At 36.9% G+C, this 14428-nt stretch overlaps 1 protein-coding gene across 14 annotated transcripts in view; it reads left to right on the plus strand.

Annotated features, from left to right (window-relative positions):
• The window catches only part of NEBL (nebulette), a 261505-nt gene that overhangs the window by 189569 nt on the left and 57508 nt on the right, over nt 1–14428 (plus strand). For 9 of the 14 annotated variants that reach the window (XM_066991632.1, XM_066991629.1, XM_066991628.1 and 6 more), the window contains 4 exons: nt 1072–1173; nt 2798–2899; nt 9397–9504; nt 11110–11214. The exons of 2 other annotated variants lie outside the window; for them this stretch is intronic. In XM_066991632.1, coding sequence (XP_066847733.1) covers nt 1072–1173; nt 2798–2899; nt 9397–9504; nt 11110–11214 — 417 coding nt within the window. Of the gene's footprint in view, nt 1–120; nt 260–1071; nt 1174–2797; nt 2900–9396; nt 9505–11109; nt 11215–14428 lie in introns of all 14 variants that reach the window. 3 more of the 14 variants (XM_066991638.1, XM_066991639.1, XM_066991635.1) reach the window with 3 other exon arrangements.

Below are 14428 nucleotides of genomic sequence, written 5' to 3' on the forward strand. Positions count from 1 at the left end.
GACATTTTTAATGGTGAAATACAATTTTGGGAGGTCAATTAACTGTTAATCAGCAGAAAAATAGTCTAAAAGACTGTCCAATAAAATAGGAATTATTCTGATGCTTTTTGTTTCTTGTAGACTTTGTTCTCCAACTTCTGCATGGAACTTCATGTTGTCAGACACTTTTGAATACCAGGGATGATTTTCTTAGTCAAAATAATTCAATAAGACAGCTCTTGGAAATTGGCTTGGACTGACACACATGCAATACAGCAAGGTAGAGGAAAAAGCCTATAGACCTGGAGTAGGGAAAAGAGGGATAACTTGTGGTCTGGGAGCTTTGGAGTGTCTCTGACATCTAGGCAGTTTCTGTGATTGCTTTACTAAAGGGATAATGTTTGGACTCTTTTACTCGTGGTTTAGTGTTCTGGCCAAAGTTTTCTGAGCCCATTCGTTATTATAGTGGTTTCTGCATAAACAGAAAGATCCAGTCTTGTACTCCACATGCTGGAACACTCAGCCTTCTTGTTCCCATGATTGTGTAAAGTAGCAGATAAGTGGAGCTGGGTGGAGTTGGGGGTGCTGGGGTGGAGTTGTGTCATTTAATTACATACCAGCTACATGACTGCCTGTTACTGAGAGACATTCACCACGGTAGAATTACAGTTTCTCCTTAGTGTAGCTGTAATCCTTGGTGCTTAATATCATAGAGGTGTTAGTTTATATTAATAAAAGGTAAAGCACAGAAAAAACAAACAAAAAACACAAAAACCTATCCTCTTAGAGTTCCTCTGAAATTCAGTGATAAAACCTAATATTTGGGTCTTTGCAGTGCTTTCATTTTCTACTGTGCTTCTAAGCAAAAAATGTTTTTCATTTTAATACTATATTTTATGCTTTTGAATGTCTTCTTTATCCTGTTAACCTGTGTGTGGGTCTTACTAAATAATCTCTGTCAAGCAGGACTGTGTTAGAATAAATTAGGTGGTGTTCTAGTGAATTTTGTGGCTGAATTGATAGGTCATTTGAAGATGATTTATAAATTTCAAACTTTTCATTTGTTTTAAACATTTTTTTTTATTTTGACAGGTGTCATATAGGAAGGATATGCAAGATACTCATAGATACACTGAAGTGCTGAACAGGCCAGACATAAAGATAGCCACCGAGATAACAAAGATAATAAGTGATGTATGTTCTTTTGTTCTATTTGTATTTTTTAGACATTATTTTATTTTTTCCAATTTCAGTAAGATCATTTAGAATGCTGCTGAAATTTTCAAACTTCCTAGCAAGAGAAGAAAACATGGCATGCCTAATCTGATATGGAGATCTAGTGGGGGGATGGCTTGCTTGGAATGTCACAAAATTATGGGTTGCTTCTGTTTTGATGTTAACAGTATTACATTTGCAAGCATTGATGACTGAAGACAATGTTAAGTTTACTAAATCTCGTTTGGTCTTGGCCTTGTTAATAATAATGATTCTAAAAAGAAGTTGAATGCTAGTATGCAGTACTGCACTTCAGAAGACACAAGACCTCTGTTCACTCCAGTACAAGAGAAGCATCCATGCCTGGACTCCCTTTCCTCCTTCTGTGTCGGCCAACTGTGGCAGGGAAACGCAATTTCCCACTCTCCTTGTGAGAGCCATGTGAGCACGTTGACTTTTGCACATGGCTTTCCTCCCCAAACTCGGCTCTCAAACTCTTTTCCCTCCTACTTTGACATCTGCTAAGGGATTGGTCAAGGAGCAGTTTGAGAAGCAGTAACGTGTGTTGCTGTTTAATATTTTACTGTAGACAATATATACGTTAGAAGTTCTGAGCCGAGATTTTCAACAATGGCTAACAGTTTCATCTGAGACTAATTAGGCATCTCTTATGGAGAGGTGTCTCTTACAGAAAGACAGCTTTAAGGGACATAAGGGTTCACCTTTTGGACACTCAGCATTTTCTGAAAACCGAAATCTCCTACTAAGTCTTATGTTCAATGCCCAGAATTCTGAATTGCTCTAAAAGCTACTTAGAGTGGCTTTGGGTCTTTTCTTTCTCTCTGTTGTTATGACATGTCCTTGCTGATTCACAGTGCCTGAGTAATGTGAGAAACCTGTTTTATGCAATGGTAATTTAGTTTGTGATATTGCAAAGAACCTATTGTCTGTTCATCTGTACTGTTTTCTAATGCATTTTGGGAAAAAAAAAATGCAGCAATTTGCATGGGAGGTAGTTCAGCTGGAAAGATCATGTAACATCAGCCCTATGGGACTAATTCCTCTCTGTTACACCAATGCAACCTTACTGACATCTAGCAAGATTGCAGTGGTAAAACTGAGAGTGGAATTTGACCTGTATTTCAAAAACGCTGCCCCTCAGCCTAGTTTTGTTTCAAGGCTATTTTCAACTGCTACAAATAATCTTGTGTAAACTGCAGACCATGTCTTAAGAAATGCTGAGCCACTGTAACTCACTCTGCCTTGATTGGGAGCAGTGAGAGAACAGTATTTTTCAGGCTTAGCCTGTGCATTTCATTGAAGTTGAATTTTATGAATGCTGTGCATTGTGTTTTACAATAAATAAATATTATGTTTTTAATGAGATGAAGCATGAGAAAGGCTTTTTTTCTGAGCTAATTATAATATTACTGAGAGTAGTGTCAGTGCAGATCACTAAATAAGAGTGGCTTTTCTACTAGCTTTAGTGCTTACATTTCTCTTGGAAAAAACAACTAAAACAAAACAAAAAACAAACACAAACAAAACACAAAACCAAACAATTTAATAGTGATTCATATTCATTTTCATGATTTTTTTTAAGGCTGAGTACAAGAAGGGAAGGGGGGAGATGAATAAGGAGCATGCTGTACTTGGAAGACCAGATTTTGAACATGCTAAAGGAGTTTCTAAACTTCTAAGCCAAGTAAGATTTTCTGACATGTTACAATGACTTCATTCAGATATCTCATTGCTACTAATGCAAGAAAATATTTAGATTTTTAGATGATTATCTCTAATTGCATGAAGATTATGTTCTCAAACCCTTTTCATATGGTATTGTAATGACTGGTAAATTTAAGATTCGTAGGAAACAGAATATACATTTTATGCAAAAATACAGTGAACTTTGACTGTTACAACTCGTTTTTGGTGGAGATGGTGTATATTTATATATATTATCTAGGATTTCTAAAATATTAACTGTATGCAATTTAGAGTCAAATTTTGCTACTCATTCAGTTTGAGTGGAACCTTACCCTGTGATTAATCCCACTGAAGTAACTAGAGTCTTTTGTGTGACTGCTTACTAATGTGAGTAATGGGATCTGAATTTGGCCTGACATGTAAACTGCCCACCTTCCCTCCCCCTGAAACTGAACCTTTATGTACTACTTTCTGTTATATATTAACCTCAAAAAAAGTGTTTTTTTTTTTTTTTTTTTAAAGAAAGAAATAGAAAAATGGTGAAACTGCTTTTGTCCATAACTAGAAAGAAAGCTGGGGACACAAATATTCCCTCTTTTCCCTTATGAGTCTTCTACTGCCCCAGATCAACCTCACATCATGAGAAGGGATTTCTGACTTTTGACTTGCAGTCAAATAGTTCTTTTAGTTCCTTGCATAATCCTTGCTAGTAATCCTCAGAACTACACTCATGGGTTTTGTAAACCCAGGAACAAATTCTGTCCTCATGTACAAGGGGGATAACCCCCTTTGATTGGAGAAGGCCATGTCATTTTTCCCACAACTAGAAAAAAACAACTGGAGGAGTATATAGACCAGAACATTCACTATCAGCATTGTGTAACAACTCCTTGTGATTTGGCAAGGTGGTAAAAGTCTTCCCTGGAGCTAGGATAAAATAAGAATAAAAAGTCATAGAGAACAAGCTGCAGAACAGTGCACTGTCTGCCTGCAAGAGGCTAAGCTTCTTTTGATGTCAGCAGACATTGCCCTCAGATACCTACTACCTGACTTCCTGTTTTATACTGGACCATGGTTAACTGAAGTGGTCTTTTGTGTTTATCATAATGCAGGCTGGGAAGTCAGCCTGTGCTTTCTAGAAAGAGCCAGTTCTATGCTGTTCAGACCTCAGTGTCACTTCTAGAGAAGGGAATTTTTTGTCTTAGTCATTTTTAATAGAGTTCATCTCTAGATTTAGTGTGTAGCAGTCTTTATTTCTACCTAATGGCTGCCTACACATTCCTTTCTTTGCATCCTATTTCAGAACCTAGTGGGCTTGCAGCTGCCTGTTGTCACAAAGGGGAACAAAACAGGACCCTTTCTGATAGACCTTCAGTCTCACTGCACCTGGTACCAGTGAGGCTGTGACCAACAATTGCAACAATCAAAAAATACCAGCTGGGTCATGGGGTCCTGCAGGCTGGTGCTGCGGCAGTTGCATCATAGCCTTAATCAGTGCACTTTCTATCTAATTTTTATTAGATGTGCATTTTCTCTTGGACAATGCATGATATATCTGCAAAACTAGTAGCTTTATTATAGAGTCTCTGCACTACCAGGGGCAGGGATGACAGCAGTTCCAGGTGAGATCTGTCTGCAGGAGAGAGCATTTGGTGTGGGATTTTAACTTCTTTAGGGAGTCCAAATAGTGTAGGAGGTGTGGCAGAAAGAGAGGAGCAGTTGATATAATGTAGCCTGCAGTCTATTTGTAAAGATGATTATTAGTCCTTGGTGGTCCAACCTTTGCAGCCACATCCTGGCCAACTGGATCTCAGTTTTGGCACCCTTCCATCCTTTTTCCTCCCCTCAGTCTACACTGATGAATAGAATTGAATAGAATAGTTCAGTTGGAAGGGACCTTCAAAGATCATCTAGTCAACTGCCTGATGAGGCTGCTTGCAGTGTGTGTGAAGGGCCACATACTTTTAAAAAGGGAGCAGGGCACTTTCAAAAAACATCAGGCTTCAGCCTGACACTCTGCTGCCATCCATCTGCATAGAGCAGCACGGAGCTTGTAAGTACCAGGCTGCTTTCACAGTGGGGAGGTGCATTCTGCAATTCCCCACCTCCTCTGAAGGAAAGTCAGTGGCCATGAGTTGTCTAACGTTTTTATATATTATTTGAATCATTATAACACTTAGACATGCTGATCATAAATCAAGAGCATCCTGTACAACCACAGAAAAATGATGATGACCCCTGTGTCTGTAGAGCAGGGTGATGGGGCAGGATGAGGAATGCACCTGTGCTGTAGGAAAGGAAGTGCCCTAAATGTGGGTCAATCTTGTCTTCTTCTTTGTGCAAGGATGGAGAAGCAGGCTTGTAACAATTACAAGATTTAAAAAAATAGTAAACTTAATGATCTCTTTATTGTCTCCAGACTTTCTGGTCTTTAGGGTTTCCCTTTCTTTCACAGCAAATAGGAGCATTAGAAACTTTTTGTGCTGAAAGTTGATAATCTCCCTTAATAGCATGAATCTATAAGCTGCAACACGCAGAGAAATATTAGTTATTTGACCCTCACAGTAAATTTGCAAAATTGACAATTCTGATGGATGCAATGGGAAGAGAAGATAATAACATGTTTTAATGTAGTGCATATGGGTAGGTAATTTAGGGAGTATAGAGAACAGGAGCAAGAAGAGGTCAGGCAGTGTGGGTGTAACGAAGGGAGAAAGCAATCAATGCAAGCAGGAAGGCAAACAAAGTGAAGAAAATAGTGTTAATGTTTGACTGGTACTCAAGGCTGTACCAAATCAGTGTACCATCTCTCCCTCCCTCTCTCTCTCTCTCTCTCTCTCTCTCTCTCTCTCTCTCTGTCTCTTTTTAAATAAAGCTTTTGAAAACAGCAGCAGCAAAAATACCAGCTCCCAGGACTAGTATATTTACACACAGTAACCACTTTCTGTTGATTTGAAACCAAATTTAAAACAGAAACTGTGTTAGTCTTTGTGAAAACATGAAGTTTGTCAGTTTGCTGAATGTACATTGTATAATTTGTTTTATTTTTGTATTTTTTTTAAATAAAACCAAGCTCGGTTGTGTTCTTTATGTCATCTAATGCATTTTACTAGCTTTTACTAAGAGCTGCTGATATGAAATATTCCTTTTATGTTGTTTAGTGAATAGTTTTATGATAAATAATTTTGGATATACATACTTTGTGCTGGATTTGGTGCTTAATTTTTCATGGATAAAACTTGTTAGAAGTAGATTTTTTTTTCTTCCTAGATATATCTTCTCTAAAATTACCAACAGCCTAAGATTTTCACAGTCTTTATTTGCTTTAAACTCTGCTAGTGCTTTTAGCAACCAGTATTTTAACTTAGCTCTTTGTTTATGTTGCATTTCCTTCAATGTGCTCTGACAGGTTTTCATTTTTTTTGATATGTTTTCATATGGTCATGAGGAAATGCTTTAGCTGCAAGTGTCTGCTTCATCCTGGGATCCCAGTGGTTGAATGATTCCATTTTTGTAGTTTCTTTGTAAATCTGAACAGTGGGTGATGTCATCCACTTCTGAAACTGAACACTCCCTGTGTGAACAGCTTTGAACTACAGATTTTGATTTAGGAATGTTGCTGCAAAGCTTCAAAAGACACTGTTCTGTCCAGCTGCAATTCTGACTTTTATAGGTTTTGTGCAAGGCCAATGAGAAGTTTGTTTATCCAGGCTTTATTTAATTCCAGTTTGGTTTTTCAGGGATGTTGTGTTAAAAGTCTGCAAAAGCTGCTCATTCTTTAGCTACAATTAGAAAGCAGCTTCCACACATTTCTTTTAAATTAGCCACCACTACATACTCTCTAAAAAAAAATAAACAAACTTAAGACTTTAATTAAGATGGTGAATAAGCAGTCATCATTTTAAACCCTCATTAGAGTAAAGATTTTGGTTAATGATGAAATTTGCAGATAAGCTTCCACTAACACACTAACAATTGTCATTTCCACTCCCACATTTTTGTTTGCTGTTTCATCAGGTTATAACGTTGATCAGACACCCCCCTCCTCCTCTCTATGTTTTGGAAATCACTGATGAAGTATTTTTCTTCCTTGGTTTGAAATTGAACCCTTTCTCTCAGACACGTTTACACGTTTTTTTTTTTTCTTTTTTCCCCTCCTTTAAACTACATTCATAACTTTGTCCTGTTCAAAAGGAGGATAAAATAGACACGTGAACTTCTTAACTTCTTCACTGTGGCTAATTCATGTGCTTGCTCTTCTCTCTCCTTCTCCCTCTTCCTTCTCCCAAGCCCACCCACCCCATGCTTTCTTTCAAAAAGGAGAGGAAAATAAGAAAATGCCAATTAAAAAAAAAAAAAAAAAGTGAATGTGTGTGTAGCTTTCAATGAGATGAATCCCCTATGACAAGTCAGAGTTAAATTACTGCTGGAAGTGCTCTCGAGATACTGTCAGGGTCATCTGATATTATTGTGCTGCCTCCATTTTGCCCCAGAGCGATATGTGTGGTGGTGTTGGAAAGGAGAGCAAAGGTAATAAGCAGTGCAGCCAAAGAAGACAGCAGGACCAAGAGCTACCGAGACAGCCCTCACTGAAACTGAACCATTTGCAGTTGGATTGGTCAGCAGTCTCCTTAAATTTGGGAGCCTTCTGTGCATCGGCAGCAGCTCGCACAGACCTGTGAAGACTGGATTCACTGGCTCTCCCTCTCCTTCTGTAGCAGTGACGTGATCTGAAGTGACACTAACAGGGATTCATTGCTGAAATCTCTAGACTGAAACGTATTGTTAAAAAAAAATCTTTAAAAAAATGGCATGAAATAGCTGCAGCTGGAAGATGGCAAGCCAATTGTGAGGAGAGGTCCCTTTGCCACCGATTTTTTCACACTTAACAAGTATACCAAGGACCACATTGTGCATTCAGACCACATGCACAGTTTGAGGCCATTTGCTGACTGGGCAAAAGCCCAGCCTTAAGTAGTCGGATAGTTAAACTCCTGCGTACAATGTCATTATGATGCCTACAGAGTAAAAGAGAGGTTTCCTCACCACGTTGACTTGTTTTTGGATGCTTTCTGAATCAGATATTCCAGCACTGCCGGATTTTTATTAGAAGGCATATTCTGGATATACCTTTTAAAAGAGAAAAGCCCTCTAAGTTATTTCTTCACTGCTCATACAGAATGTAGATTTGCCTTTGACAAAAGCAGTGTCTTTGTATTCAGATATATGCATTTGCAATTGATCCAAAGCCAAAGCAAATACCAAGCAATATGAACCAGATGAATCTATCAGAAGGCAATAGATACTATTTTCTAGAGGTAGTGTGAAAAGTTTTCGTGTTTTCAGATCAAGTTGCTCTTTAAAAGTTACAATGATTTAGGATTACCTTTCTTTGAAAAAAAAGTAATGTAATTGTTGGAATCATAATGTAATTCTTGAAAAGATATGTTTAATTTCTATTTGGGTGGCTTAGTTTTGGTTTCTTGTTACCCTGATTTATGAAATATTGGGTATTGTGGCTAAACATAATGAAGATGTATAAGCTAAGCCATGTTGAGAATCTTCTGAGTCAAAGAAGAACTAAAAAAGAAAAAGAAAATACTTCCCACAACTAAAGCTGAGAAAAAAGTAATTTTTGAAGGAGATTGTTTGAGGTGGCTTGACCATGTTATCAGACATTTATATAGGCATAGAGAAAAAAGGAGTAAGGAAAAAGCTGCATATTTATTTAATGCAGAGCGTGGCAAATTATAATGGATGTTGCATAGGCGCAGATATCAGGTGTCTGACTAACATTCATGAAAGCAGCATAATTCAGACTGAACTTTATTCTCTTCCATTATGCCCAGCTGTTGGAAAGAAGCAAGGCATGTGTGCAAAGTCTCCAGATGTTTATTGATCATGCACAACAAGGGGGGCAAAGTACAGCAATTTACTCTTTGCTCAATTTCATTTTTTAGATTTCAAATTCAGTTCTACCGATTTTTTGTAGTTTATTTGGTTTTGATGCCAATACCTCAACATTTATGTATTGTTTATCTCCCCTTACATGTCTTATCTTTCCCCATTTTCCTTTAAACAAAAAGAACAGAGAGTGAGAGTAATAGCAGATAACCATTCAATTATGCTTTCTAACATTGTAATGAGTCCCCAGGAAGGGACTGTACTGCAGATAGATTCCTGGGGGTCTTGTTGGAAATTTGTGGCGGAATTAAAAGTAGAAGTTGGGGCTCTGGTGACAGCCTAGCACACCATGGATGACACATATACCTGGTGGTGGAAAAACAATCAAGTGGGAAGTTTGATTCTGACTTCACATATTTTGTTTTCAACAACTTTGAAGTGGTTGAAAAACTTGCTTCAAAAGATCTACTTTTCAATAGTTTAACAATTTATCAAATTTAACAATTTCTTTTTGTTGTTGTTAAAAGCACACAAGTACTACATGTTAATACTGGATATATATATATATATATTTTTTTTTTCTGGTCGAAGGTGAAATACAAAGAGCAGTTCAATAAAGAAATGAAGAGTCACCAGTACAATCCTCTTGACAGTGCTTCCTTCAAGCAAGCACAGATTGCATCCACCTTGGCAAGTGATGTAAGTGAATTTGCTTTGTATTATACGTGTTTACATCCTGAAAAAAATAACATTTGTTCTCAGGCAGAAATCCTTTTTCCATTTTACAAGTCATAACTGTGAGCAGAAGTCTGCGTTATACATTGTGTCTGTATAGCAAGTACAGCATGTTATCCATTTCTTCCTCTCTGGACAAAGCCCTTCTGCAAGGGTCTGCAGAGTTTTTCACAATGATTTTAGATGAGATTTATCTCACTCAACTTTGTATTTCTAAAGGTATGGCTGCTTACTCCAAGCTAATATACTCAGTCCCTTTGTATTCGGGAAAGAAAGATACCAGTCTAGAGAGCAAATTATCTGACCTGTTGTAGATGCCTGTCTTTGCTACCTTCTCTCCAGTGGTGGCAGGAGGAGGTTAACATAAGTAGCTCAGATTTGAACGTCTCTCTTTTAGACTTCATTGTGTCTGCTGATCTCCTGATCTGTATTTTAAAGTACACCAGTTCCTAGATTCTGTGTGGGCACCTGCCGCTGGAGTCGGATTGGGGAAAACATCTATATCAAGTGAAAATGATGTTGGGATGATATATTTAACAGTGTGTCTAATGCTAAAAATGCGAGCTCTTCTTTGGGGGAGTGATCCCAGATAGCCTAGAGATAACCCTTCATTCTGTAGTGTGATGTTACCAAAGCGTGGGGCACCACCCAAAGGAAACAGGAGAGGCTGGCTTTGAGAAGGGTTCAACAGAGTAATTGTTTCCAAAATCTAAATGTTTTTAAAAAACAACCCTCCCTCCCCCAAATGTTTAAGTAATTATTATTTATTATAAAAGATACATAAATTGACTATTGTTGATTTGAAGCCTAAGTCAGTGAAGAGCATCGTACATGTGTGAAGATGACTAAACGTATTGGGTTAAGAGGTTTATCATTTAAAATAGCTAAGCTGGATAGTGCTCTTCCTGTACAGCTGGGCCTCCAGCTATCAAGAATATGGAAAATCCTACTATAGGCTGATAGAAAGTTATCTTTTGCTACTTCATTAAGTGATTAACTTTTGCCTTAGGTGCCTGTACTGCTTATCTTTGCTGAAAGCAATTTGTATTAAATAAATTATCCTGGAGCACTACCCTTTAACTATTTTATGTAGATCTTTTTTATTCAGACAGTTAGTGTAATACTTGAATCGAGAGAGAAAGAACAAGAATCAACAACATTCAGAATGAGTAAGCACAAAGTATTGGGGAAGATACTATTTTAAAAAGTTTCCTTCAAAATTGCTTAGAACCTTAAAAAAGAAAAAAAAGTTTTTTTTTTTTCCTAACCTGAAATATCAAAGTGTGATGTGTGATTTTTGTTGTGCTGTATTGTTTTTTTTTTTTTTTCTTGAGGAAAGCTTTGAGTAGTTTCCAAATATTTGCTCAGGGGAATGAATCTGTTATTGATTCTTTTTCCCCTTCCCTTCACCCCATGCCCCAAATAATAGTAAACGAGCACCATCTAGTGTCAGATACAGATTGTTCAGGCAAGCTCCTAATGCTTTATATTTCTGAACAGATACACTGTAGTGTTAGCTGTGAATTATCTTGTTAATCTTATTTTACGTAACTTGAATTCTCTCTGCAGGTGAATTACAAGAAAGATTTGGAAAGCCTGCATGATCCAGCCTCTGATCTACCAAACCTGCTGTATTTAAACCATGCTTTAAATATCAGCAAAATGCATAGTGATGTAAGTTGCCTTTATAATAATCTGAAATATATATATATAGCAAGGAATGTAGTATATATAATCACTATAAAATACATAACTTTTTGACACTAGCTTCATGGTCTCACTCTCAATGTTGTAGTCTATAGTGTTGTTACTGCAGTAGTTAGGGGATGTAAGTGAAGAAAGTGCTTTTAGGGAGAGACACTTATTTTATTAAAACAACTAGAATAATGGGTAAGAATCACTCAGACTTCTGGTACTTGAGTATTTCTTCTTATATGTCTAAAAACATTCTACATTTTTTCCTTTGTTGATCTAAGACCTTTTTCCTTGCAAATCTTGTCTTAAGATCTTTCATGTTGCCTTCTTCTGCAGGTCTCTCTACAGAAGTGACCATTATGCTAGTGTAATATTTGGACCTCAGCCATAAACAGCCTGTCAAGGGTTAGCTTCCCTTAGAGGTTCTCTGTTAAAGCCTTTTTTCTCTCCTAAATGTTCAAGGCTTCCTACACTGGATCAAGTAATAGACACACAACTCCATTCTGCCACATAACAAGAAATGCTCTTTCTTAGCGCTGGTGGTATGACACAGGGTAGTGCCCATCAGTTGAAATAGGGAGGAAAAGGTAAGAAACTCCTGGCCTCTGTGCAGTGCCAAAGCTTTTCTCCCACTCCAAAAGCACCTATGCTATATGTGCAGTGCTTGGAGGCTGATTAGCTGCATATTATTCCAGAAAACACAGAAAGGCTGCAACACTGTTGTGGAAATGCATGAGTGGGTGGTGTTGGGAAGGAAGATTACTCGCTGTTGGCAGGAGGCAAGAGCTTCACAGGCAAAGGGTCAGCCCTAATGAGTAGTAGCATATTGGGTTGTCTTCTGAGTCAGTGCCTGCTTATGGAAGCTTATGTCTAAAATAATCAAAATAATCCGGCCTTCCCGTCTGTACTTGATTTTTGTGTTGCTTTTCAGTGAGTTGCTTTTTGTCTGTGTCACTGATGCGTGGAGCTAAAACTGACTATACTTTTTTTTTTTTGTATGGATGATAAAGGAGTTGATAGTTGTCAGTTCTTGCATTCTTCATTTGCATTTTGGCATAATTCTAGTTTCCTTCAGTGTAATGTAAGATTGGCATTCTTTTTGCTGGTTAAATGAACAACCTCGGAGTGGACATCATCAAGTTGTTATCTTATCTCAAATGAGGTACTTGGACTTTCCTTTAAGGCTGCTTACTTCTTGCAAAGTTTATTTCTTTCTATTGCCCAGGAATGATCGATTTATATTGTCTATGCCCTTTTGTGATGTATCCCTAGTTACTAAGTTTCTGATTTTTGTGTTGTCCAGATGCTGGTGGCTATATTTTCTTATTGTGAGCAGCAAGAATAATGATTTGTCAATCCTTAAGGTTTCCACTAGCTATTTGTCTTCTACAGAAATCTCATTTTCAAAATCTTTCTCGGATTTGACCTCCCTCTCTTTGATTTTACCATGGCTTGATCTCTTTGATTTTACCATGGCTTTCTGTCCTGCCTTTCTCCATACTTCTCAAATACCCTCTTTGTGTTCTCCTCCCTGTCTATCGACAGCACGTACTAAATCTTTCTTGAAGTCTGCTTCCACTGTGTGAAACAGTCTGCTTGACTGTCCCATTAACTGATTTCCAAAAACTCATCACATGGTCTGTTTTTGCCTCTGACCAGTAGTATGACAGAGCTTCTTGCTATTTACCCAGCTTTGCTATATTTCCTTATAGTATACCTTTTTCCTCTGAACGTTATGTTTCTCTTAATATTTTGCCTGACATAGCCACATCTACCCTGCTGTTGTAATCTGTACAGCTAATTAAACCGATAAATTAGTATGGTTAGTTGAACTGATTTGCTGATTGACCTAGAGTGAAAAAGGAAATCTGTGTAACTCTATGAAATACATGTATTAGAGTACAAGTGCAAAGCTATTTTTCAAGTCAGCTTCCGTGGCAATAAATTCCAACAGTTAAGAGGGAAGCTAGATAGAAACTAGATAGAAATAGATACTAGAAAACTAGATAGAAATAGACTGATTTTGACAGGTTAGACCCATACTATTTGCATTATTTTGGTGAGGAAGAAAGTTCACAAGAAGGGACTTTCCTCTCATATGGTATACATGTAATTTTCTTTGACATAAACTGTTGAGGTACATAATTTAAAACTTTGATATATTTACAACAGCTATTTTATTGGTTTGCGCCTTTTAAATCTGTCCCCATTGTAGAGACTTTAAGAAGGTAATGAACTACATGCTAAAAAATGGAATGTAGATGTATTTCATTTTATGAAACAGAGTGATTTAATAGACTTACTTAACAGACCAAATCTGGTTCCTGCAAAAGTTTGTGCAGTTTACCTCATTTCATTTTATAGTTGTTTTTATAGTTTTTTTTTTATTTATTTTATTTCCACCCACTGAAAATGGAATAAAAGTGTGAAGTCAGTATCTGTAGATGGCAGTAATTTTCATTTACTTCCACTATAGAAATAATTTTGTTGTGTGACATTTATAATTATTTCCACTAGGAGGCAAACACAGACCATCATATCTTGGCACTTCAAAAGTAAAAAAAAAAAAAAAAAAAAAAAAAAAAAAAAAAAGATTATTTTCTAGCTGACATGAATATTTCACTTTGTGTAAGCATGACAAGCATTTTCTCTAGGAACTTACAAAAGCCATTTTTATGATCATTTTTATGATTTTCTTTCTTTGTTTCATCACCATCATTTTTTTTTTTTTTTTCAGGAAATGGGGATATTTTAAATTCAAATTTAGCAGAAACTCCAGATTTTGGAGGCCTAAAGCATACTTTCTTTTTTTGCTGTTGCTCCCATGGTTATTTCAAATAGTATTTAAATTACAAACCTTATGAGTTTTGTTTGTGAAAATATTCTTCAATATTTTTTGTTTCCATATGAATATAAGAAATCATTTAAGCAAAGCAAGGGCTTCTATAATTTCACCCTGGATACAGCTGATTAAATCCATTATGAAGAAAATGCAGTGCTTTAAAGTCAGGTATACACAATCAGAAGTAAATCTTGCAAAGAGAAAAATGCAACATTCTAATAATGATTAAATCGGGCACAAAACTGCATTACAAATGACAGTGATGTATAATGCATATTCAATCAGAAGCACCCCATGAGGAGAGTGTTTTTGCAGAATTTGAACCTAACGCAAGTCTGTCAATGGAAGAAA

The sequence above is a fragment of the Anser cygnoides genome, chromosome 2 (assembly GCF_040182565.1).
Source record: "Anser cygnoides isolate HZ-2024a breed goose chromosome 2, Taihu_goose_T2T_genome, whole genome shotgun sequence".
In the NCBI taxonomy this organism is placed as follows: Eukaryota; Metazoa; Chordata; class Aves; order Anseriformes; family Anatidae; genus Anser; species Anser cygnoides.